We start from the raw sequence: 27,471 nt of genomic DNA on the forward strand, positions 1-27,471 counted from the left end.
GTCTGAGATGAATGGCTTGGGCCCAATATCTGTATTTAATTCAGTGCTGTTCTTGCCTTCTGATCTATTGGTATTGTTAATTTAAATAAAATCTAGCCCAGTCTTGAATTGGAGCCAGGCTGCGTTACTTTGTAGGTCGCTTTAGTTCCTTGGTACTATTGTCGCTTCACCATGTAAGCTCCTTGGAGCAGGGACCGTCCTTCTCTTCGGAGTTTGTACAGCGCCTAGTACAATCAGATTCTGGTCCATAACCAGGACTTAATGGCACTACAGCAATATAATTAATAATAATGCCGAGTGACACCAGCAACTCCCTGAAAAGTGTAGCTAGTTGGATTGTTACGGTTGTTCGTTTATTTATTTGCATTGCAGTAGTTCCTAGAGGCCCCAGTAAGGGATCAAGGGGAGGTACTGGACACATAAGTAATTAAAAAAAAAAAAAGACAGTTTCTGCCCTCAAAGACTGCACAACTCAGCATAATTTATTTAAACAAGCAACTTTCCCCCTCTATAATAATACCTAGTACTTATCCCATCTCAGTGACTTAGGTAACTGGTTATGTCAATATTACAGATAAGGGAAACTGAGGCAGGGGATGGTCAACATTTTCAAACTTGGGTGCCCAAAGTTGGCCACCTAATTAATACTCTGATCTGGACAGGTTCTGTCCATCAGCAGCTCCCATTGACTTCACTGGAGGTTGTAGGCAGTCAACTTCTCTGAAAATAAGGCCCCTTATTTAAGTGTCTCCCATTAGGTACCCACATTTCATAATTTTGGCCTAATTGTCTTGTCCAAGGCCTGAGACGCATCAGTGAAAGAGGTGTGATTAGAACTTCGGGCAGTCCCTGAGTCCCATGCTTGGACTCTATGGGCATGGTCCAAAGCCCACTGGAATGAACAGAAAAGCTCCTATTCACTTAAACAGGCTTTGTATCAAACCCTTAGCTCACATTTTACTCCCTCAGGAACTAATCCTATGAGGTGCTGAATGCTTTCTAGGTGGTGCTGGAGTCAAGGGGCACTCAGGACCTGTCACGAGGCATCCTGCGCCTTGCAAGATTGAGCTACGAGTCGCGCTTCGCTTTCTTAATCAAAATTGCTTTGGGGAAAAATAAATCCTTCCCCAAAATATGCTATCTTTGAAAAACCAATCTGCCTGTGCCAGAAAGGCTATAATTGAATCCCAGCTCAATGCAGTTGCTATTGGGGTGAGGTGCCAACGTCACGAACAGCATCTGGGAAACCACAGAGAACCACACAGTAAAGCCTCACAAGCTAAGGAGTGATTAAAAAAAAAAAAAATTAATAGAGAACAGTAAATAGAACGTTTGAGGCTAGAGTAGCAGCAATGGAGAAAATGGCGGAGAAGTCTAGCTTTCCAAAAACCTCCGACTCGACAAGCACCCAGCAGATTCCCTGCAACAATAACCCTTCTACATCTTTGTTCTTCAACATACTCCTCTTCTAAGTATTAGCCCGAGATTGTTTACTTCTCCTCCCCATCTCTCCAAGGGATATGATTCACACGTTTTCAGATTTATTTGAGCAAAATGCAATAAATATGCTGCTTCAATTTTAACTGCTGGAATGTAGCCAGGTTTTTTAATGAATCTGGCCTGTGCTATTGAAGTGGAATCCAGGATCTCAAAACCTCTGGGCACTGTTAGATTATACACACAGACACACACACACACATCTCCCCCCCGCCACCTCCTATTCCCTTGGGGCTCCATGAGTCACATGAGACTGCAGGTTTTTCAGATTCGGCTCTGGTTAAAATTAGCAAAAGCCTTTATTATTCAAGCAGAGGAAGGATTCCAATCACAGCTGCCTAGAACTGTCATATTTTTGTTGGATTTGCTGCACCAACCTATTCAGTTTTATCATCTGGGTTTTCTTTGTTTCTCTAAAAAAATAATAACTGGGTTTCATCCTGTCAACACTGAATTTTAATCACTGGTGCATGAGGAGCATCACATTAATTTGTAGCTGGACCACTGTGTTTTTCTGTGCAATGGGCATCCTTGTGATTTTAGCCTTTTATGTAATATTCCTTAGCAAGGGCACATTCAGATCTCCACCAATCAAGACACAGTAGTTTGGCGAACCTGATATTCCTGATCAAAAGAGAGGTTTTTAAACAGCTTTAAACAAATCTTTCTTCTTAATTACCAGAACTTCATAGCTAGTGGAAAGGGAATTTTAGCAACCAAATGTATGGCTACTGCATTCAGAAATGTAGTTATATGTAGTTGAACCCAAGTGCCTGATTAATGTGCCCTGCAAGCAAAAACATAGAAAAAACATGCATTAATGATTACAAGCGTGAGTAGCATAGTTTGGGAGCAAGGCTGGGGCCTTGTAGATAAGTATACAAAGAATTGGTTTTCAGTTGTGCCAAGTGCCAAGGCACATGGAGGGAGGGATAGCTCAGTGGTTTGAGCAGGTGCCTGCTAAACCCAGGGTTGTGAGCTCAATCCTTGAGGGAGGGATTGGGGCAAAAATTGGTCTGCAGATTGGTCTTTCTTTGAGCAGTGGGTAGGACTGGGTTACCTCTTGAGGTCCCTTCTAACCCTGATATTCTAAGTTAATCAGGGAAATACATAAAAGGGAACAAAATGTCATCTGGCTAGCACATCAAGGACTGACTACTCAAGGTGCTAGCCATCATGAGTAAAAGTATTAGAATTTAGCTCTAAGTGCTGAAAAAAGACAAGGGCTTTGTAGTACTCTTAATTCCTAGCTGTTATCTAGATGAATTGTCAGTCTGTTGTGCAAAGTGATGCATTTCTTTATGATAACATTATTAGATCATTGCTATTCCATGGCCTATGTCAGCTGAGTTGGTGGTCTCAGACCAGTTCCCAGCAGACGAGTTCAGACTTCAAAATCCCCACCACATGTGGAGATAAGGGTCACCCTTGCTGGCAGCAGCATCAAAGAGATGTCACAGATGCAATGGGCATGAAAACACCTTTCTCCCCCAGAAATGATCTGTCCAGAGCTTAGGGGGGGAGAAGGCACATGGCTGGGGCAGCATGAAAAATCGGACATGCTGACTGTGCCGGGCATCATTCTATGGATAATCTGGCAAGCACTAAAATTCACAGGGATTTGTATTTATTTATTTGTTTGTATGTTTTAGAAAGATGATAAAGAGTACAAACAAAAGACAGGAAATTAAAATTTATGTAAACATAGTGGTTCCCAGAGCCACTATAAATGAACCACATTGCACATATAGTAGAAGACATAAAAGTTAATACCATGTGCAGCAATGCCAACCATTGCCTATGCGCACTTGGGACCAGGTTACATTTGCTGTGGGACCCATCATTTTGAACGTTTTGACTTTTATGCTTTTAAAATCCGAAACATAACATTTCACTAATGTCAGGGAGGAAGAGGGGATTTGTTTGACGGGGGAGTGGTTGTTTGCAGCGAGTGAGCCACAAATTATGGCTTTTTATTTGACAAATACTGTAAACAAAAGTGGCATCATGGGCACCCAAAGCTTTTTGAACCGTCTTGTTTGGAGGGTATTTGTACACACTGATTTAATACCAGCAAAATAGAGATCCCAGGAATGAAGAGCAATCCAGACTCTCTTATTACGATAGGGCAGCTTGTACTAGAACAATGAATTACAAAGCGATGCCAATTCCATTGCTCTTCTGCAAGTAAATGTGGGAGTGCTGGAGGGGAAAATTAGATGCTCTGGAACCGCAGGTTTAAAACCAGGCAGGGCTCAAACAGCTCTTTATCTTTTGCAGGTAGCTACCTACCCTGGCCTTGCTTCTCCACTCTCTGGAGTAGTCCTTTGCACCTGTGCAACGTGGGTGTCAGATAATACCAAATCAGAATGGATTTTGCAGTCATTTTGCATAGATCCAAGGGAGGAGACAGCAGAGGGATAAATCGACTGAGTTCCATAAAGATTGTGTTCTCTGTGTGTGTTTGTGTTGTGGAGTCCTTTATGATGGAACCTTTAAAACTGGAATGGAGGTTTTCTCTGTTTACCCAGAGGGTACCTAGAGCAAAGGTTCTCAACCAGGGGTACACGTACCCCTGGGGGTACGAAGAGGACTTCCAGGAGGTACATCAACTCATCATTTGCCTAGTTTTACAACAGGCTACATAAAAAGCACTAGCGAAGTCAGTACAAACTAAAATTTCATACAGACAAAATGAGAAAGTAAGGAATTTTTCATTAATAGTGTGCTGTGACACTTTTGTATTTTTATGTTTGATTTTGTAAGCAAGTAGTTTTTAAGTGAGGTGAAACTTGGGGGTACACAAGACAAATCAGACTCCTGAAAGGGGTACAGTCGTCTGGAAAGGTTGAGAGCCACTACACTCGAATTTACCTGCACTAGCCTCATGGCTAGAGCTGGCAGGAAAATGGAAATAGGTTTTGGTGGAAAAAATTGTCCCCGTTTTTGGTTGAAAATTTCAAAATGTGAACATTTTCACATCGCTGTGCTCATGGCACTTTTGCTGAGAGCAGGGTTTACCTTGGGCTGTTGGCAAAAATTTCTGTATCACCCCCTGTAGTTTGCTCGGCTGCTACATCATTTCAGTGGCGCAGCAAGTGTGATTTCTATAGATGCATATAGTAGGGTTGCCACCTCTAAGATACAAAAGAACAAAAGAGGACATCTGGGAGGAGCCCATAAAATTGGACAAATGGCAGTGTGGACTGAGCACTCTTACAGATTTCCCAGGACAGCAGCCATAGGCGCTGACTTTTGGTTTTGCCAGTGGGTGCCCCATACTGGCTCTGCCCCCTCCCCGAGGCTCCGCCCCCATTCTGCCCAGGGGCCCTCTTCTCGCTCCAGGTCCGCCCACTCCCTTGAGCACCTCCCACCTGCTGCTGCTCGCTCCTTTCTGCCCTCTCCTGCCTTAAGGGCAGTGGGAGGGGAGGGGGCAGAGAGGAGCGAGTGGTGGGGCAGCCCCACTCAATAGCTGATGCGCAGGGTAGCCCTGCTCAACAGGTGCTGGGCGGGACAGCCTCGCTGAACAGCTGTTTGGCTAGCACAGGGCCAGTAGCTGAACAGCTGATTGGTGGCCAACCCCCAGGCCGCCAGAGCAGCAGCCCTGGCCAGTCCCACGGGTGCTGAGCACCCCCTATTTTTTCTCCATGGGTGCTTGAGCCCCTGAGCCCCTGTGCCTGTAACAGCAGCCACCGAAAAGGGAAACCTGGACAGGTGGCAACCCTAGCATACAGGCCAGGTTGAGACTGGCCCCTGCACGGGTGTTTAAGGATTGGGGGGCGCGTCCTGAAGGACTCACTACACTTGCTCTTCCTGTCCACTCCTGATTCTTCAGGACTGGGACTGCTTCCTGCTCTTGCTCTTGGGGTGCAAGCCAGCGCAAAGGGGGCTGGGAGGAAGTATGAAGGGCTCCCTGGAAAGACGTAGACATGAGAAGCCATTTGCAATGTGCAAGTTTGATTGGGCCTACAAAACCCAGGAACTGTGTTCTGTATTCTTGAGAGCCATCTGCTGGCACTTTGTAAGCTTGTTCTATTAACTGTTTACATATGCCGGAATCTCGCGGGTATAGGGCACTCTTGTAACAGGAGGCAGGGCTATGGGATGGCCATACAGGAGAATGAAAGTCATGTCCTGTAATAGGATTTCTGCTCCCACTGCACCCTAGGTAGGTCTGGGAGGCGTTGGACATCACTGAGGTAAAATACCCCTAGTGGTTGTACTTGGGTGCTGCAGTTGTGCGCCACCGGCTGTGGAAAGCTGTGGTTATAATCCATAATCCATCCCATCTCTCATACAGAGTTTTGAGATTCCCTGGCTCAGAAAGTGCTGCACACCGCTGAGATACTATTACTGCAACAGGAAATTGAGACCAATTCTGTGCTGCCTGCCCTGGGTGTTTTGCACTGCTCTAGTGCTTCAAAGCAGTTGTAAAACCAGAAGATCCAGCTACCTGAACATTCCTTCTGTACAAGGAAATCCTCTGAAATTGTAGAGCTGCCCTCGGTGCTCATACACCACTCCCTTCATGTCCCTAATAAAACAGAAAGGTTTCCAGGGGGATGTGGCCAGGGCATCCTTGTACCCTGGTCTCTTAGAGCCAGGGGCTACCAGGCAAAAATTAGAGCAGGCTTTGGACCAGCCCAGCCCCCAATTTACTGAAGGAATGTAAAGGTGTCTTAAATCTATCTTTGCCCCTACCCCTCAATCTTGTTCCAAACACAGTCACACCAAAGGACATAACTGGTCTAAGAGCACGAGGCCCCAAAGGTACAAATGTGCTCGGAGTTTCATGTTTACAGATCATTTCTGCATCAGCAGTGACAGTCTTTGCAGACAGCACTGGAATTTGTAGCTTGCTCCTGTGCTCACATATGCTCTGTGAATTAGGAAACTAGAGTTTAACTGAGATGCTGGCTGGGCCCATTCAAGACTTAGTGTGCGTTTGCTACAGCAGAGCAAAGGAGAGAAAGGGGGAGGAATTGTGAGAAGGGAAAGGGGCCAAAGGAAAAGAGGAGAACAAAGACAGAGGAGGAGGGATGGAGAGTGAGGCAAGGCAGTGTGGCCCAGCTGAGAGGACCCTGGACTGGAATTCAGGAGACCTGAATTGTATTCCCAGTTCTGCCATTGACTTCCTATGTGACAGTGAGAAAGTCACGATGGGTACCTCTACACTAGACCAAAAGAATCGTGGCATAGCTGCGGCTGGCCCAGGTCAGCTGACTCGGGCTCATGGGGCTAAAAGCTACTGTGTAAATATTCCGGCTCATGTTGGTACCTGGGCTCTGGAACCCTCCATCCACGCAGGGTCCCAGAACTTGGGCTCCAGCTCGAGTGTCTACACAGAAGTTTTACAGCCCTGCAGCCCAAGCCCCACAAGCTCGAATCAGCCGACCAAGGCCAGCCGTGAGTATTTAACTGCTGTGTAGACATACCTATGTTCCTCTGCATTTCTCGTTCCCAGCTCACCATTTGTTTCTCTTCTCTGTTTAGGGCATAGCTACACTAGAGAGTTTGCAGCTGCTCCACTGTAAGCTCTCTAATGGACCCGCTCTAAGCCAATGGGAGAGAGCTCTCCCATCGGCTTAACTACTCCAGCCCCCACGAGCGGCAGAAAATATGTCGTCGGGACATAGCACTGTCCACACCAGCGCTTAGATCGGTGTAACTTACGTCACTCGGGGGGGGGGCAATTTATTCACCCCACTGAGCGGCATAAATTATGCCATCATAAACTGACGCGTAGACATAGCCTAAATTCTTAGGGCAGGCACTGTCTCTCACATTGTATGTATACCGTGGAACACTGATATTGGTGGGGGTATCTAGAAGTAACAAATTAATAATAATAACGAGGAAGAGTGATGGTCTTCTTTTGCAAAATTCCCACTCAACTGGGACAAGTAAATTCTTTGGAAGGGCAAGTGAAATGTCATTAGCATTTCCATTAACCTGATGACTGATGAGAACAGGCAGGTGAGGAGATTTTGTGCCTGGGCTGGTAAATTTTTGTAAGGCTGTGCTAAACACGTCAAAAATGGTGTGTCAAGTGATTCCAGAACATTTTAAAAGCACAGGACATGTTTTATCCTTGCAATGATGAGACAGTCAAATGTATGAACATAAATACCAAATGATTCTCCAAGAATAACCAACAGTAGTAAATGTTTTTCTTCATTCAGTGATTCAATGCTTTCATCAGCGGATGATTTTTTTTTCATGGGATTTTACTTCTTCTTTCATTTCTAAGAATTCATGTCCCTAAATGAAAACAGACTTTGTTGAGGAGAAAAAATATTGTAGGGTGAAATTTACCTTAGTGCGGGGGCCCGACCGAGGGCTTAAATTGGACTTCCAAGTGATGCATGGGGCTTGTGGGAACCCTGTGCACAATTTCACTCCTAGTGCCTTCCACCATTATTGACTGAACAACAAAGAGAGCAGATTAGGAAATTACTGATGGAAAAGTAAGTGTAGAAAGAAAACATTTAGTTTTGTAAGGTGAATAATCATGCTTGGCCATTTTGTCCACTTTACTTTGTCTTAGCTTTAGCCTGTGGACACGGAGGTGCAGTGAAAGACACTTGAGGTTGTTTGTACTTGGGAGTCCTGCATTTATGGCATTGGTTCCCTCTCTTGCTCATTAGAACTGCGTATGCTTACAATTACAAAGACTTCCTATAAGTTGCTGTTTGTCTTTCTCAACTGCAGTTGTGAATAGCATTTGATTATACTCTGCCTGTTATATGCATAAAATTACACTTTCTCCTTTATGATATCCAACAGGAAGCACTTGTGAATTAATGGAACAAAACTTTCTCTATTTTTCCCTTGGGGTAAGGAGTCCACAGCATTCTACAAGAGCCATGAAAAACTTCACCGATTTTCCCCACTTTATAACCCATATGACCTGATGCCCTGTAATGCAGCCACTTACTTTCCATTCAGAAAAGAGTCAACAGGTCATAAATAAATGGAGATATCCTATCTCCTACAACTGGAAGGGACCTTGAAAGGTCATTGAGTCCAGCCCCCTGCCTTTGCTAGCAGGACCAAGTACTAATGTTGCTCTAGATCCCTCAGTGGCCCCCTCAAGGATTGAACTCACAACACTATGTTTAGCAGGCCAATGCTCAAACCACTGAGCTATCCCTCCCCCACATTTCTGAAGTCATCAATGCTGCTCATTAATTGGTGGCAGGGGCTATTCACTACAATGAGATGTTTCCTCACCACAAGAGGCTTTCGGCCTAGCAAATGAGAGATTGAAACCATGAATTGTACCCAGAGATTCCTGCATGCTAACAAAGAATGCTACCAGTATGATATCAATCCAGCCCAACAAGCTTCTTTAAAAGGGAGATCCAAAATATGTGAACTTAAAACAGAGGAGCAGATTTTGCAAACAGCAGAAACCTAGGGCCATGTGCAATTTGAAGCCAAAATTACTGATGTATTTATAGAAAGCAATCCTATCTCTTCTCAGCCTGCATTTTGCTAGGCTAAATCAGCCATACTCTGGTCTTCTCTCATAAGACAGGCTCTCCATTTCCCTGATCATCCGTGTATCCCATCACTGCACCTGTTCCAGTCTGAATTCATCTTTCTTGAACATGGGTAACCAGAATTGTACTGGTAAACTTTCTTTGCAGCATTCAATTTCTGTTGAATTACCCCCAGGCTAACGCTTTCAAACTTGGATGTCTGATGTTAGGCACTTGAATCTAGATTTAGGCCTCGGTTCTGTAGGAGTCCTAAGAACTGGGCATCTCTGAAAATCAAGCATCCTTTATGGTGCTTGAATACAGATTAAAATGCCTAACTTATTTCAGGTATGCAGGTTTGAAAATCCGTGCTTTGCAACTCTCTGAAATTCATGTTTTTTTTCCCCATAGTTCTGTGGCCTAACCAAACATTCAGTCAGCATGAGTATTTCAATAGATTCTGCCACTTCTGACCCTTCCCCTTTTGATACTATCACCCCATTGCCCCAATAAAACAAACAGAATTATCAGAAAAACTCTCTGTTATTCATAATTTTGTTTGTTTTGCGAGTGATATTCTCCTACTACTTTTTGGCTATTTAAAGGGAACATATTTCTAAGTATCCTTATTCTGACTGCTTGATGCAATAAAATATGCATATTGCAATGGGTAAGGCAATTTATCCTGTGAAGAGCCTAAAGCATCCCAATATAACCTCAGTAAACATGAAAGCTAGAGATGGGCCTGCACCAAACTTCTGGATCAGAGTCCTAACCCCAAAATGTTAGGAAAGTGCAGATCTAGATGTGAAGGTGAAAGCATAACTGCAAATGCTGTTAATGGTTAGCATTTGTTTTCAGTTTCTTGTTCCACCCTTTCCTTACTAGGCATCCTTTCACTTGATACATTCTGGTAGGTGATTTCCCTTATTCATTCTGCCTTCTCTTCCCACTCTATCATTTATCTCCTGTACCTAACTATCTGCCCCACTTTATTCCTCTCTGCACCATTCACCTCTTTATCCTGTTCTTCATTGTTCAGATTTGTTCTTGTGTTCTGGTTCCTCTGAGGTCTTTCCTGACCTTGAAGTCTTTCAATCTTTCCATTCTCCCTCTTACGCTTCACTGAGGTTTCCAAAAGAGCTACCATTGAAAATACTATTAATCTGAGCAATGATCAAAATACAAATCAAATTTGTACAGTAATTCCATACTGTCCAATGTTTTAGATGTTTCTAGAGCACAAATAGAAGAGAGCAGCAATCCAAGCACTGTATATTATATTTAAGTGCTGACGAGGTATTAAAATAACATTGCTGATCTTACCTATGCATCTGTTTAAACATACTTTCATTTTAATATTGCAGTCAGTTACTGTGGTTTTCAGAAGAAAAGGGGGGGAAATCATATCTATCTATCTAGAATATGGGGAGAGAGAGAGAGAGATACACACACCCCAGTGCATATTATTTTTCCTCTCTGGTGCTGATAAGGCAAACATTTTGTAGTGATAAATCGCCATTAAACTGGGCTGAATGGATTCAGTTATTAAAACAAAGCCAACATGAGCCTTTCTAAAAATAAAACTACTTGGTTGCACTCTAATAGGTTGCACTGTATACTGGGAGTTCCTTCAATTGCAGAGATTTTTTTTAGCCATTCTGTTTACTGGAGAGCTAGTCATAGTATAGCTCTTTGACTGAACTGTGATGTGGGGCTTGGTTTACTGAAGCAAAATCATATTGTAGGAAGGCAGGCTGGTTCAGTGGCTAGCGTATTGACCTGGAACTCAGTGTAAGTGCATTCTAGTCTCAGCTCTCCCCTCACATATCTTGGCTACTTAGATTTTGAGCTTCTGGGGACAAACACTGCCTCTCACTCTGTGTTTGTACAGTACCTAGCACAATGGAGCCACAGTCTTAGTCAGAAGCTACTATAATATAAATAATAAAAATCAATAATTGAAAGAACAGTAGTTAAGTCAATGTGACATATACAAATGTTTATTGATTTCCATTGGCCGGATGCCAAGGTTAACAATTTCAGGGTATTTTAGCAGGGTTGGGTTTGTTGTTGTTGTTTTTTTTTGCAGAGGTGGGGAGGTTTGGAGTACAAAGAGACATCACCTCTCGTGATTCACTGGTGAGATGGCCAATAAATTTTGCTGTCTTCTCTGGACTTTGAGGTCTTCATTACGTTCTCCAATACTTTCCTCTCTATCCCTTTCTACACTGGATGTATCGGAATATATGTCTGACTCCATCATTGCCTCAAGCCCAGCTCTTGTGCCTCATTCACCCTTAAATCATCAGCAGCTTGACACCATCTACTTCACTTGTCACCAGCTCACCCATGTGCCCCATTTAATCTGTGAGAAATATGGATCCCTTCCAATCTCAACTGTTGCCTCATGCATTCCTGTTTTCTCTGCCATACTTAAAAACGATCACCTCTATCGGGGAAAAAAAAAGAATAAAAATACCTGACTTGACCCTTCCTTGTTATTTGAGAACTAAGATCTCACCTTCATCCTGCCTTTCCTCAGAAGTGGTCTGGAGAAAGAGGTCTTCTCTCCCTTTTCCGACTACCTCTACGACCATAGTCTCTTTCTGCACTAGACCATTTTACTGAGACTGCTTTTCTCAGGTAATGATTTGTCCATGGCCACATATCCCTTTTCTCAACCTTCCTAGTAGCTTTTGATCACTGCCCTTCTTAAATCCCTTAAAGAATCTTCAGTGTGCACTTTCGGGGATGAATCCTCCTTTACATCTAAAATACAGTGGGGTTTTTTTTCATTTCTTCCAAAGATTTTCTTTTCCTCTTGTGTCATCTACTGTGGAACTCTTCACTTCTGTGCCTAGCTTTTATTTTCTATATATGAAAACTTCATTCTCTGGGATATTTCATTGCTAATTTCAAGCTTTGACCCATTTTTATATGTGCAACACCAGTTTTGCATTGCCCTTGACTCATCATGTCTCCGTATTGTCCATCTGTCTGGACTCTGTCAGCATCTAACTACAGTTTCTAGTAAACTTATTGCTTCAAGTTCCTGGTCAAAAGTCTCTTTAGTCCTGTCTCTGAATTCACTAACACTCTCCTTAACCCTTGGTTTACATGGCCTTGAACCTTTGAGCGATCCTTCCTCTGAATTAGCTCTTTCTTCCCCTATTTCTCTTATAATTAATTCCATCTATCGCTATCCTGTGAATTTTACCAAAATCTGCCTTTACTTTGATCCTGCTTTACTTGAAATCCTTGTTCATGCCTCAATCACATCCTGGCTGAACTATTTCAATGCTTTCTTCGTTGACCTTTCAAAACTTCAGGGAGTCCAGAATTTTGCATCCAGACTATTCTTTTGCTCTGGGAATGGAGTTGCTCAAATACCATAGTGTTGGGTGCTAGGAGAACTAGAATAAAATCATTTCCTCCATCAGCTTCAGTGGGTTCCTATTTGTCTTGAAGTTAATATTTGCACTTCTTGACTCACAGCACCCTACCTTCCAAACTTCATGTCCACCTGTCCCCAAGGTCACTTCTCGTACTTCTCCGTTCTAAGGATTCAGATCAAAGAATTAGCCCTTGTGTTTTCATGAAGGGAGTGTACTTAGATTGGGGAGAAAGGATGGAGAGTGTAGGATCTGTCCCCCCTCCTCCCAGTACTGTGTATGTCCCTCTGCAGGGTTAGAGCCTCAAAAAGTAATCCAGTGTTTAGAGTGTTATTGGGTGCCTGATTCACACAGGCTGCTACAGCTCCCGGTTAGGGAACTTGGCCCGTTAGTTCAAGCTGTGGAAGTTCATCCTCTTAGATGTAGAGTATCCTGGGCAGTTTGCAGTGGTGACTAAACTGATGGTTGTTACAGGTTCTCACCCATGGGGTGTTCTTGCGTGGACAGCTTGTACTGAACAACTAAATTGTTTTTATTTAATCATTGCATATCTCTAGAGACTGGTGTCAACTGCAACTCTCTGCAGTCCGGGACCCCATCTCTCAAGTAAGAAGGTGACCTTTGGCTTCTGCTGCCATATCCCCACATTGCTACATAACAAGAGCCTCTGCTCCACACAGTCCTCACCCCTGCAGGATTGAGGCCAGAGTGGGTGTTGGGGCTATTACTATGCTGTCTGTCAAGAAATGTGATTATCTTAGCACAGTGGCTTTCAGGGAAGAAAAAACTTGAATAAGATTTCTTGAACTCAGGCACAGAGACTCACCCAAATAGACAGGAATGGCAAGATGCATTTAACTTCATTAGTTTCAGCAGGGCTGACTGCGCAATCCATCAGTGTACAGATACATTAGAGGAACTCAACTATTTCCACATCTCATTTACATAATGGATGGGATGTGAAATGAGTCCTATGGAAAAGAAGCGCCCTGGAGGCACTAAAGTTTATCACAATATGTAAGAGTTCTTTTAGATCATTGCATTAAATTTCCACTAACAAGATAAATTAATTGTCTGTATTACTGTACTAACCCAAAGCGGATAAAGTGTATGTTTTCAGCAGAGGAAGGCAGCTGTTCGAGACAGCTTGGTGGTTATAGGAGGAGGCAGGAGAGATTAGTGTGTCTCCCAGTATTTGCATGCCATCATGCCATTCCTCCCCCTGCCCCTTTAAGAAATCTGGCTCCTTTCTAATCTGATGTTGGAGTTCAGCTTTATTAGTGAGGTGAGGGAGAATGAGTAAATCAACTGTATCAGACAAGCCTCAGGACATCTAGAAATTGATCATTCTGCAGAAATAAGCACTCTTGTGTTTATTAGCTGGGAGTTCATCACTATCGCTTCTCTTTATCCAATTCCTAAGAGATTTCAAAGCTATCATCATGGCATTAGCTCTTCTGAGTGTAGTACTGCAGATAAAGATCGGGAGATCTATCTAATGATGGCTTTTTCTCTTTCTCTCTGTCCCAAGTTTAGAGCTATTCTGCTTTAAAAAAAATGGAAGAAAATTGGTGAGGTGAAGTAAAGTATAGGCTTGGTGTCTTAAAATTCCACCTTCACGATGGCAGTGCAAGCCTTTTTTTTAAAAAACAGGAACTCTGTGCTATTGAATGGGACTCATTGTATATGGTAGAAAATCCCCTGCAGAAGAGGTACAATGAATTTGAAGGCTCTAAGAGGCGAGGAAACAGGAGAGTAAAAGCCATGCAGCAGAACTGTACATTAAAAGTACAGTTATTTTAAAATGATAATATATGTCAAATGGAAGCCATGGAAATGAATTTCACAAGTTAGATAGGAAATAATATTACTTTAAGAAGAATAATTACTTTCCTTAACTACATTTATCACACTGTAATTCAGTTTCCTCTTCTGGAGCATGATGCCATGCTAAGCTTTTGACTGATCTACGTAAAATCCACTTTAAAAAAAAAAAAAGATTTACCAGATATTAGGCTTCTTCTGGTTCTTTATTCAAAGTAAACAGTAATCAAAATGCAAATAATTTGATCCAGTTAATGTTGAGATGTGAATTACCATGCAAATGTACTGTATAACTAAACCATGGAAAGAGAGAGAAGAAAGCTCTCGTCCTGTAAGAGCAGTGTGATGCATAAACAGACGAAGTACAGTAGTGAATTCTCACAATTCGGTGGGTTATGTGAAATCTAAGATAATAATCCCTTGGCAGAAAACTCTTCCATAGCAGCAACTTCACAGAACTCTGCTATGTGTTAGCTGATGTCCTCTTTAGCATGGCTTTAGCAATGGCACGGTTATTATTTATTATTTGTAGTGAGCTAACACCTGGAGGCTCCAATCTGGAGCTAAGCACATCTATAACAAAAAGATGGATGCTGACCCTAAGAGTTTGCAATGTAAGTATAAAGATGAGAGAAAGTAGGTGGCTGCATTATGTGGCGAGAGCACAAGGTAACAATAAGGCAGGCGTTGTCATTTAATGTAGGTTAGTACAGCACCTAATACAATGGGGCCCAACTTAGCGGTGGCCTTAAGGCATTACTGCAGTGTGAATGCTAAATGATATTAGTAATTTTAAATTCATGTATTAAGTACCAGCTAAAGCACATCCGCTGCTAGACAATGAATGACAAAAGTAAATTTGTACCAAAATATTATGAGACACTGTAAACTGTAAAGACCTTTAAAAAAAAAGGGCCAGTTTTACATCATGATTGTCTTCTTGCTTACTCAGATTTTACACAAGTAATGCTTTGACTTGAATAGGGGTATTTCCTGTTGTACACTGGTAGAAATGCGAGGCAAATCATCCTTTTACTGTTCTTGGTTGTTCATAATACCCCCTTTGAGATTGAAAACAACAATTTTTCTCTTCTGGATTTGTCCTGGTTTTTCCATTTGGCAAATATTGATTCATTTCCCCTCTGCTTTGGCCTGGTTTCATTATTATATATAATGTCAGCAGGGCTCTGGGAATTGAAGGGCTGAATCTGATCTCACTTACTTCTGAATCAGGAGTAAATTTATTAACATCAACAGAGTAATGGCAATGTAAATAAGAACAGACTCAGGACCAGGGTTTATAATTCAACTTGGGCTCTCTCTGTTCCTGGATGTAAACAGAAGCAAAATATAAAATATTGTAGGATCACACAGAGGATGCATATTTTAAATGATGAGTTCTCACTGACAAAATAGTGGATATTAAGTCAGGAAGAAATTTCCACTAGTTACTAAGGTACATGACATTTTGGACTTCTTGTGTGTGGCCTTCTAAACAGCCTCAAGAAGAGGGAGTGACAGTAGGGTAGCCTGCTCCAACAACCTAGAAGACACACGATTTGGGTTCTACTCTAAACCCTGCCACTGACTCACTATGTTGCCTTGGGCGAGTCGTTGCACTGTTCTGTGCCTCAGTTTCCCTGTCTGTAAAAACTGAGATTACAATGTCGACCCACTTTTGCAAAGCACCTTGAGATCTATAGGGGAAGTCGGATGATTTTCACTTATATCTCAGTGTAAAGCCAAATCAGCAAATTAGGTCAGTGTAGTGGTTCAGTCTTAATTTTCACCCAGTAAATTAGACAAAACAAAGTGCATAAAACCTTACAAAGCCAAAAACAATAATCATACCCGTGGCCCTCTTGTGTACTTGTGACAAGCTGCAACTGGAGGGGGTAGTCTTTGAAGTAATTCATTAAATGTGTAATTCTTCCTTGGGATGAGGATTTTCCTCAATGATTTGCATGACCTTGCTAAACCCACCTAGGTGGTAACTGAGCAGCAACTTCTTCTTCAGAAGAAACAGAATAAAAATATTGAAAATATTGACTCACCCTGAAGGCAGTGAGCAGCACTTTGGTCTTTGACCTTTAAGCGTCCTAGGGTAGTCAATAACCTGGCTGTTAGATGCTGTGCTTGCCACTGATTTTGATTTGGGAGTAGTTTAACCTTGAACCAAGATCCAAGTAACCACGGCAACAGGAAGTAGGCCTCTACATTCAAGGAGTGGGAATCCATAAATCAAGGTCCCTAATGCAAACACTGTGTGCAGGTAGAGATTTGAGAGGATAAGTGGTTTGGGAGGGATTACCTTTGAAAAATGAATGACTGTCCCTTGATATGCTGAAGCACAGTTTCACAGACTTTTTTTTTTTTTTTTTTTTTTTTATCAATAGAGGTCAACAGGTTACAGCTGCATGCTTTCATACAGCTTTTTATATAGGCCCTTCAGTTTAATTATAACCAGATGTTGACTTCATGAAGTTGTTAGCATTATTATATACCATGTATATGCACACACACACAACAATTTATATATACACTCACATTCACGCGATATATATATCATACAAAAACGACATTAAACAAACATTCCGTTTTCAAAGCCATGCACTCAAAAGTGAGGAAATGCCAGAATTAAGGTTGTCTGTGCAACCTTAATTCAGCCCCCTTGTGTGTATGGATTATGGTGTTGTGTGTAATTACATGATCACAGACTATTTTTTCCATAGGACCCCTGCCTCATTTAGTGAACAAGATGTATAGTGCTCATTTAATGAGAAGCTCGTCAACATTTTGTTTTCCCCATGTTGTTACTTATTTACTGCATGTTATTCAAACCCTCCTTCTTATTTACTCCGTATTACTCAGGGCCATCTCGTGGACTTTTCTCTGGTGCCAATCACTATAGCATCAGAGTGCCTCAGAAACATTAATGATTTTGTTTTCAGCATACACCTGGGAGGTGAGGAGGTGCTATTATCCCCATTGTACACAGGGGGAACTGAGGCACAGAGAAATTAAGGACAAAAGTGCCCAATTTGAGACACTTGGAAGTGATTTTTCAGAGTACTTAGCATTATATAGCACACTATGTTTAAAGCACAGCTCCCATTGACCTCTGTTGCAGCTGAGAGTGCTCAGAATTTCTCCAGATCAGATGCCAGGGTCTCAAGTCAGACACCTAGAAAATGAGGAATACACATTTCATAATTAGTGGCCACATATGAAAAGTTTAGTTCAAGTGACTTCCCTAGCATCACATAAGAATGCTGGTAGAGGCCAGGGACTTCAGTTCTCCTAGGCAGCATTCAACTGCCTTGACCATGAAAACCCTCCATTCAATACATTCCTTCTAACTTCTGCTCCAGATGACACCAGGAGCCCTACAGACAACTCTCTCTTTCCCTACACAGTCCTGATCGACCCCCAGAGCACTGAATGAGGCGGGGTCCTGTGAAAAAAAATCCATCCCAAAAAATTAAAGTTTGGCATAGTCATAAGCTATTGAAAGATGGGTCTTTCCAGTAAGAAGGGTAGGGCAACCTTAATTATAGGTGTGGCTACCAGCCCCACCTATAATACACACCCACTGTCTCTAGAAAGTTTTACATCTTTGGAACATTGGTATCATCTAATTTGTTTCCTGTTTGTATAATAACCTGTCTCAAGATTTGTTGGCAGAATTTTGGACATCAAAGCTTATGATTTCCTTGACATACCCTCAGCTCTGTGACCTCTCTCAGTCTGTACACAGACAAAAAACTCAGTGAGTCAAGTGTGGATTCTCCATCATGGACAATTTTTAAATCAAGATTGGATGTTTTTCTAAAAGATCTGTTCTAGGAATTATTTTGGGGAAGTTTTCTGGCCTGTCTAATACAAGAGGTCAGATTAGATATCACAATAGTCCCTTCAGGCCTCAGGATCTATGAATAAGTGATTATAACAAAGAAGTTTATAAGTGAATGTGGCGGACACAGTAGGTAGAGGAACTGATAAATGGAAAATGCCACTGAATAGCCATGCGGTCACGCCTGTGTTTGTATATATTTGTTTTGTGCAAAAAATAGACTTCTGGGATTATTCCGCTAGCTGAGCATTGTTTATAGAGAACTGTGATGGTATATCCTGAGGCAAAATTATTAAAAACAAATAAAAATCATGATCCTTGCTAATATCAAAACCATATTACACACTCTAGTAGGAGAGTATGGAAATATACTGGGACACTAAGAGCAACAGTTCATCCTTTCTAGTAGATACCTAGCACAGCAAACTTGTATACTTCATATTTATTCATCCAATTCTTTTTTTCTTTATAATCCCCAGGAATAACAAGTCCCCACTTAAAAGCAGACCAGACTTCACTTCATAGTAGAATAGAAAGTTCTGCCTGTAACATGATGACCAGAAGGAAACCAGCAGCTGTTGAAAATGTTGCAATGCCACCAACGTCAGTGTTATCGCTCCTACCTTCATCATCAGCAACATCTGATGCAGGTAACTGTGTCTTCCCTCTGTCTCTTCTGTCTATTTTCTATCCATTCAATGCCAGAGTCCAATTAGCTGAACAAATTTGTGCATGTATAACTATTACTGACTTCAGTAGCACTTGCTGGTGTGCGTAATCGATGGGATAATCAGGTCCTGTTTTTTCTAACGGTTTCTTATCACTGTGGTGTCTGAGCTCTTTAGAGCTATATTAATCAAAGGATACCAGCACCATTGTAATAATGAGATAAGTAGTGCCATCGTTCGTGGTTAGGGCAATGGATTAGAAGTCAGGATTATTGGGTTCTATTCCCAGCCCTGACATTCATTGCTTGCTAGCTAGCAAGTTTCATCTAATGTTCCCACCATGCCAAATGCTCAATGAATATCTAAGAAGCAGCTGAGGTAGCCTTTCGTGTATATAATCCACTGGTAAATGTGTGTCACAAGCACTCATCTTTGCCAATCCATAGAGGACATGAGTTGTTACAGCCTATAGCTAAATAGCCTTAGCTCTGGAGTGCCCTGGTTGAGTCCCTGGTGTGTTTGCCAAGATGGCAGCCATCACATCTACTCAGGTTATTTTAGTGTGATTTTATATATTGCACCTGGTGCAATGGACAGAGCCTTAAAAGCAAATTGGAAGAAATAAGTAATTAAGAGTAGCACTGGGTCTATTCTTCGCTCTGAGATTGTTTTCCAATCCACCCATGTTCTGTGCTGTTGTTCCGAATGAGATCATTCCTGGTGATGATTTCCTTCTATTAGAAATGTAGCTAGGTCATATGCTCATCGTCTTTGTTAATCTGGGAAGCTTGCGTAAAGAGATAGGTCTGGCATTATGACTTGAATGTGACAAGACTAGGGGCTTTGTCTACACTTAAAATGCTGCAGTTGTGCCATTGTGATACTTTAGTGTAGACATTACCTGTGCTGACAGGTGGGATTCTCTGATCAGCGTAGGTAATCCACCTCCCTGAGGGGCTGATTCTTCCGTCGACCTAGCACTGTCTACACAGGGACGTAGGTCGACTTTACACTGCTCAGGGGGGCGGATTTCTCATACCTCTGACCAACTTAATTAGACTAACCTAATTTTCTAGTTTAGACCAGGCCTTAAGCTAACCCCAGTCTCCAGTAATAGGGAATCCACAGTGCACAGCCCTTCACTGAGATCTCCCTAAACCTCAAGAGTTTCTTAACCTTGATATGCCTCAATTTCCCCATTTGCAAAAGAGTTACCATTGTTGCAGAGTTTTGCAAGAATTGGTTATTTAATTGACCAATGTAAAGCACCATTAAAGCGCAAAAGTACTTTGCTTCTAAATGAATCCCTTCGTCTTGGATAAATAATGAAAACAAGGGCTCCATGCATAAAGTGGTTTCTGTAAAGATAACCTTTTTGTATCAAATATTCAGGAGTCTCTGTTTATATACAGGAAAGTATTAAAGAGCTGAGCTAAGGGCAGATTATTATTTTTTTAATGCAGGAGAATGAAAGCACACAAATATTTTATGATCAGTTGCAAGATGAAAGTGTACGCTTGTCTGCATAGTTCACTCTTTCCATTGTCGGATGTCTAATTAAATTGTTGGTTTATCTGTAGCCCAGATGTTGAAATAATTTAGTGAAAACCAAAAGAAACTGTGTTAATGGGAAAACAGGACAGTACTGTGGGTTTCCTGTAATTAATGGGGAGCTCTTTGAAAACTTCTTGATTCAAACCAAGTCTACAAACTGAGCCCAGCTGTTGAACAAACACTGTTCTCTGTACTATGCTGTTGTAAATGGCCTCCGGCAACTCCAAAGGGATCTCTAATGACAATTATTAAGAATGATCTTTAGTGCTACAGACAGACCAAAGCTGTCCAGAATAAAGTTAGGGAGGTATTGGTGAACTTCCCAACAGTATGATGAACCTGTGCTCATCTCTTCATGTCACACAGCGATTCAGACAGCTTTAAACCAGCACTGGAAATGTCTAGCTTAAGCAAAGCTTCTCCCCTTTGCCTCAGAAGCTATTTCCTGTGTCATATCAATACTCTATGGCTTCCTCGCATGTCCTGTAGCCATTTCAATTTGTCTCTATTTGCGAGACAGAGCGACATTGCAGCTGTGCCGATGAAGAGAGAAGAGAAATAAACTCCAGCCCTTTCCAAATAGTTTCTCGTTTTCTTGCAAGTCATCAAAACGTCTTTTTAAGGATTCAATTGATGTTGTTGTTGTTGTTTTTAATTATGGTGACTCACTTAGGGGGAGGCAGGTTTGTTTGTATCTGGAGGGTGGGATAATAATGGAGTAGGCGTGTAAGGGCTCAGTTGGAAAGAGGACCCATTGAGACGGGTGTGACATTGGTCTGAGACTTTATAGGTACTTGTACAGGGCACAGTAGCATTTGTGAAGAGCTAGTCTCTGTTAACCATGGGAAAACCTCACACGGTTGGTGTCAGATAGAGGTCCAGAACTGAAGGTCCTTATCTGAATTAATATCCATAACTTGTGAGGCCTTCGCTATAATGGAACCCTCAATGGGCTCTGGCTCTTTCCCTGTGGCTCTTCATTATCTTTGAAGCAAAAGGTCTTTCTCCTGTCTAGCAGCTCCTCTGAGTGGAGTGGAGAGAAGCTGCACCTAACATCTCATCTTTGAGATTGATGCCTAAGCCCATCCTTCTGTTCCTCTCCCACAGCTCCTCTTCACAGTGTGGGAAGTTCAGTATTTGTTCTTTCATTTCTTGCCTCCAAGTATTTGGGAAGCTCCTTTTGTGGGAAGGTCAGAAGACATCCTGCTCCTACCAGCAGCCTCACTGGTGCTATAATCAAACTCCCTGTATTCTGGGTTGCATTATGTAGGCCCGTCTGACGTTGCATGGCCTTTGAGAAGTAGTGGCATGGTTGCCCAGAGTGGGCCTTGCAGAACAATCCAGGAAAGAGGAAGGTATATAGGAAGGCTGGCAGGGCTGGTTGGAAGAGTCATAAGGCTAGTAGGATGGACCATGATATGAGGTAAATAGGTTGTGTCTTTAACAAAACTTTTAAAGGCTTTAAAAAGGTTCAGCGCATAGGATGGGTGGTTGAGGTTGGCTTGTATGAATCTGTTCTGGTTCACCTAGCTGTAGTCTCTAGTCTCTAGCCAGATTGTTCAAATAGACACAAGCCCTCATTGGGGCAGTGCAGAGCCATACTACCAGTGCCTCAAGCAGCACAATCTTTCCCCTTGCTCCCTGCTACACATAGGCAATGGTCCTACTGCACCATCCCTTTGGATGGCCCCGCCTGCTCCAAAGGCCAGCACTCAGTTGGAGTAGTGATATTGCCTCATCCCTTTTGTGGTACTAGAAGAGAACATTTCTGTAGTTACAAGAGACCTAAAGGTGAAGGATAAAGTAAATACAGGAAAAAGGATGCAAAAGAACTACTGAATCCAAATTAGTATTCTACTAATAGTACCCTGGGACTGGGTGCTGATCTGGGTGAATCAAATTGCAAAGGTACGTTCTTACATAGATTGTCAGCTCTTTGAGGCAGGGACTGTTGTTTTGTTCTCTGTTTGTACAGCACCTGGCACTTTGAGGTTCTGGACCTTGAGTGGGCCTCCTAGGCACTACAGTAATACAAATAACAAATTAGAATCATAAATATAAAAATTAACTCTTATTACGCTTAACCATGGTACAAAATATCAAGTAGGAGTATAAGAGTACATAGTACATGGCAGTTTGCTCACTAAGAGCTTCCAGATGACTTAATAACACAAAATGGTCCTGAGTTCATAAGTGGCTCCCTTTGACAATTTTCTTTGTTATATCAGCACAAGCACACCTCATTAAATCCTATGTGCAATCAAATGGCCCTGACGCTCCCCAACTGTCTGGCTCATAGTGAATAGAGACTACAGCTAGGTGAACCAGTACAGATTCAATACAAGCTAACCATTCTATGCGCTGAACTTTTTTAAAGCTTTTAAAAGTTTTGTTAAAGACCCACCCTATTTACCTCATAGGCCAGGTATATTCAAGAGATGCATACTTATAATTGATAAAATATCACAACACACCTCATAGACTAATAAACTTTACGGTCAGAAGGCACCGTCATGCTCATCTAGTCTGACCTCCTGCACAAAGTGTATTATTAGGAATACCAGCTCAGAACCTTCAAGAGTAGAAGGGCAAAAACATTCATGTCAACATCTGACTGGCTTCCTGAGGATAGCCCGGAAACAGTAAAAGAGTCCAGTACTCTAACAGGCATCCTAACACTTGGAAGTGAGAGAAACAGTAGAATCCAACAGAAAGTACCTGGCAACTTGCCAACTTAACAGTCAATTCCAAGGTCAAACCGCCCAGGAGTTAGTTATACATGAGGAAGAAGAGAAGGTATCTAAACAAACCCAAGGAAGACACCAGATCTCTGCTTCTAGAAGATATCCAGAATCCTGCTGATAAGAGTTAATAACCATATCCCATGTCCACCCACTCATTAAGGGGGGGGGAATCCACCTCAGTGGCAGAACGGCCCACTTCAAAAACAACTGTTTTGAGAAAAATAAGTGTGGGATGATCAGAAAGTCACTGAGGTGCAGCAACAGCAGTTATTGGCAGTTAGCTGATAAGCATTATAATCCTCAGAGAACTTTGGTTGCTGTTTTATTTTCAATAGATTTGGGGGCGGGGGCGGGGAGGAATTCAAACTGGAAGAAGTGCAGAGAAGGGCTACTGGGATGATCCAAGGAATGGAAAACCTACTTTATGAGAGGAGACTCAAAGAGGTTGGCTTGTTTAGCCTAACCAAAAGAAGGCTATAGGGAGGTATGACTGCTCTCTATAAATACATCAGAGGGATAAATACTAGAGAGGGAGAGGAGTTATTTAAGTTACACATGAATGTGGACACAAGAACAAATGGCTATAAACTGTCCATCAACAAGTTTAGGTTCAAAATTAGACAAAGGTTTCTAACCATCAGAGGAGTAACGTTCTGGAACAGCCTTCCAAGGGGAGCAGTGGGGGCAAAAAAAACCTAACTGGTTTCAAGACTGAGCTTGCAAAGTTTATGGAGGGGATGGCACGATAGGACTGCCTACGATGTCCTGTGGCCCATCGGTGACTGCCAGTAGCAAAAATTCCCAATTGCTGGAGACGGGATACGAGATGGGGAGGGCTTTGAGTTGGTACAGAGAATTCTTTCCCAGGTATCTGCCTGGTGGGTCTTGCCCACATGCTCAACGTCTAACTGATTGCCATATTTGGGATCAGGAAAGAATTTCTTCCCAGGTCAGATTGGATGAGACCCTGGGGTTTTTTCACCTTCCTATGCAGCATGGGGCATGGATCACTTGCAGGTTTAAACTAGGGTAAATGGTGAATTTTCTGTAACATGAAGTTAAACCATGATTTGAGGACTTCAGTAACTCAGCCAGAGGTTGGGGGTCTATTTCAGGAGTGGGTGAGGTTCTGTGGCGTGCAGTGTGCAGGTCAGACTTGGATGATCATGATGTTCCTTTCTGACCTTAATGTCTATGAGTCTATGAAAAGGAAGGGAAGAGAGCGTGGCCAACTCTTTGCAATTTTGTCTCAAATTTCGCAGTATCTGGTGTATTTTTAAAATCCACACCTTTTGTAGTTACTTGCTTACATGAGAATCTCAGCTTTTTCTTTTCTTTTTTAAGTTTAAGTTTCTACCCTCATGGTTGCAGAGACATGCTTGAAAATGTGACCTGAGTGCATCCAGAAAACAACTCTTTTTTTAAAAAAGCAAATAAAAAGAACCCCAAATTTATTTAGTTATTTAAAGATTTTAAAGCCAATCTCATGAGTTTTAAATGCTTGGGGTTGGCAATACTGGAAGATGTAACAATAGTCACTGGAGTCAGTTGACATTGGCTCTTGCCATGTGACAGGGATGTGACCATGTCCTAGACCATGTGATCAGGCCAGGAAATAAACATCAGTCTCTTACCAGCACTCAACCTGAGAACATTTAATCAACACTTTTTAGGGGGGACCAAAATACTTGCAGGAAATTTAGTGCAACTAATTGGATTTTCCCTAGCAGTTTGGATATTTCATTTCCAGCCTTTCTGTATTCGTTACCAAAATGACTGCATTCCTCTTTTCTTTGTCCTCTGTGAGTCACAAACTGTCAGTGATTTTTTTTGGGGGGGGGGGGGGGAAGAGTGGGCTACATATGGAAAATATATTTTGTTTTGTAATTAATGAAAACCAGACTTTGGGAAGTTGGCCATCCAGGTCTTTATTTATATGAGAGCATATGTCTGTGTTTTGTTTATGACTCACTCCTACCTCTTGCATTGTAACTTGGGTTTGTTTATGCAAGCTCTTTGTGGAATCCAAGCAACCTGGTGCTATATGAACCAATAATTTATGTTCTCCAAAGGGGAAAGACAATGAATGAGTTTTCTACTCTGAAATTGGTGTATCCCAGAGCAAGCAAATAGTGTTTTCTGCCACTTGACTGTTCTTGGTTATCTACAGAAAATGTTAAAATAGAACTTTATTTTAAACTACTGCTAGAAGGATTGGGCTGTTATCCATGAAGGGAGTGATAACCCCCAAGTGAACCTTTCTATAAATCTTGGCTGCTTTTGAAACTTCCAGGATTTGAAACCCAAGCAACTGCTTGACAGTCAGGTGTAAATTAAGTTTGCAAGTAGACATGGACCGAGGTTAATTTAGTGGGATATATTTTATTATTTACTACAAAATCCTGAATTCTCTCATTTCGTTTCTGTTAGTGCAGAAGAGATAGGTTAGAAATAAAAGGAAATCCACATTATTTCAGTAGTTTAATCAATACATTCTGTTTCATTCACAAAGGGATAGTCACTTACTCATAACCTGTGAGCAAGTTATGAACTGTGAACCGAAGCCCCCATCTAGTGAGGAACAATTCAACAATTTAAGAAGGTCTAGCATCCTAAGCAAAGGACTGGGAGCCAGGAACTGCTGAGTTCTGTTCCCAGCTCGGACAATGACTCACTGTGTGATCTTGGGCAAGTGACTTAACTGCAGTCTTAGATTCTGATCTAAGATACAATGGTCTGAATTAAGGGGGCAGGGATAGCTCAGTGGTTTGAGCATTAGCCTGTTAAACCTAGGGTTGTGAGTTCAATCCTTGAGGGGGCCAGTTAGGGATTTGGGGCAAAATCAGTACTTGGTCCTGCTAGTGAAGGCAGGGGGCTGGACTCAATGACCCTTTCAAGGTCCGTTCTAGGAGATGGGATATCTCCATTAATCTATTTATAATTTTTATTTATTTATTTTAAGAATAAGGGCTTGATCCAAAGTCCGTGGAAGTCAATGGGAATGTTTCCATTAACTACAATAAACCTTGGATCAGGCACTAACAACTTTGCAGTCAATGGAGATAAGTCACCATAAAACCAGTGTAAGAGAGATCAGAACCAGACTCTGTGGGTCTCAACTTCCCCATGTGCAAGACTGAGTTAATAATACTTACCTAGTTCACCAAGATGTCATTTGGACTAATCGGTTCATGTTTGCACAGGCCTTTAAAAAACAGAAAGTGTCACTACATACATTCTGGTGTTATATGCGACCCATGCAATCCTACTGATGCCAAGAATCCCATTCAAGTGAACACAGAATTTAACCCTAAGATTGTTGTCACTATTATTGCTATATTTTTAAGTATACAAGCCACATTTCCCTGGTTTTGAAATTAGCATTATTAGTGCCAGTTTTTTTTTTAAATGCTTAATTTGGTAAGGGCAAAATTCTGTGCAACCCAATGGAAATTCAATATTAAAACAATATCTTCCATCATAGGTACTTACATGGCCCCCATTTCCTGTAATCTTTGGGCACCTCTCAATCTTTTAAATGTATATATCTTCACAACACCCAGGTTAGGTGGGGAAGTTCTTTTAGCCCCATTTTATTAGATATGGGCCTAGTGGGATTTTAAAAGCACCTAGGCATTCATTGATTTTAATGGGAGTTAGATGCCTAGTTGCTTGTGAAAATCCTAGTAGGCACCTATCTGCAGCTTCAGTTGTCTAAAACCTTTAGAAATTTGTCCCAAAGTGACTTGTTCAAGGTATTTGGCACAGGAGAGACTTGTGCCCAAGTCTCTGGAATGCTAATCTAGAATCCTAACCACTGGATCATCATTCCTTTCAATATAGGATCTCAATTTGTCCTAGACAAGTAAGTATAGTAGGGGAACTGAATGACAGTCTTGCACCTGAGTACGAATATTAGAAATTTTGGTAAGTTTTAGGGGTTTTTTTGCAATGAATAAATTTTGCATATGCACATTCGCTTCCTTTTTCTGCCCAGAAAACTAGTGCTGAAGCATTTTGAGAAAAGGTGTTTTAATGGGGTGTTTTGGATGCTTCTTTGATTGTACTTACTTATGAATGGTTTTTGAGTTTCTCCCATCCACCATATATTACAGAATGTAACTTACAAAAAATCTACAGTGATTCGCATTAAAGAGACAGTATTTACTCACCCTTACTGCTCTGGTATCTGGGAGATTAGTTATATTCTCTCTAAGTGTAGGCGTTTACTGTAGTATCTCTGCTACTGCAATGTGGCAACTGTTGTTGACTCTGACTTTTCCAGTGTGACTGTAGTGTAGACAGCTATCAATTTTATGACTGATTAGTTCAGGTCAGTGCTTAGGGTGGTGATATTAAGGAGCCCAAGTACGCTAGTGAGTCTGGGAGCTAAAGAGAACCACAGAGTCTATGTTCACTGGCTTCAATAACGAGTCTCTTTTATAGTCATTA

General features: G+C 41.8%; 1 protein-coding gene across 1 annotated transcript in view; it reads left to right on the forward strand.

The window, feature by feature from the left end:
* SETBP1 (SET binding protein 1) overlaps positions 1–27,471 on the forward strand; it is a 336,685-nt gene that overhangs the window by 303,756 nt on the left and 5,458 nt on the right. The window contains exon 4 of the mRNA XM_034774276.1: positions 18,533–18,703. Coding sequence (XP_034630167.1) covers positions 18,533–18,703 — 171 coding nt within the window. The remainder of the gene's footprint in view (positions 1–18,532; positions 18,704–27,471) is intronic.

The sequence above is a fragment of the Trachemys scripta genome, chromosome 6 (assembly GCF_013100865.1).
Source record: "Trachemys scripta elegans isolate TJP31775 chromosome 6, CAS_Tse_1.0, whole genome shotgun sequence".
Classification (NCBI taxonomy): domain Eukaryota; kingdom Metazoa; phylum Chordata; order Testudines; family Emydidae; genus Trachemys; species Trachemys scripta.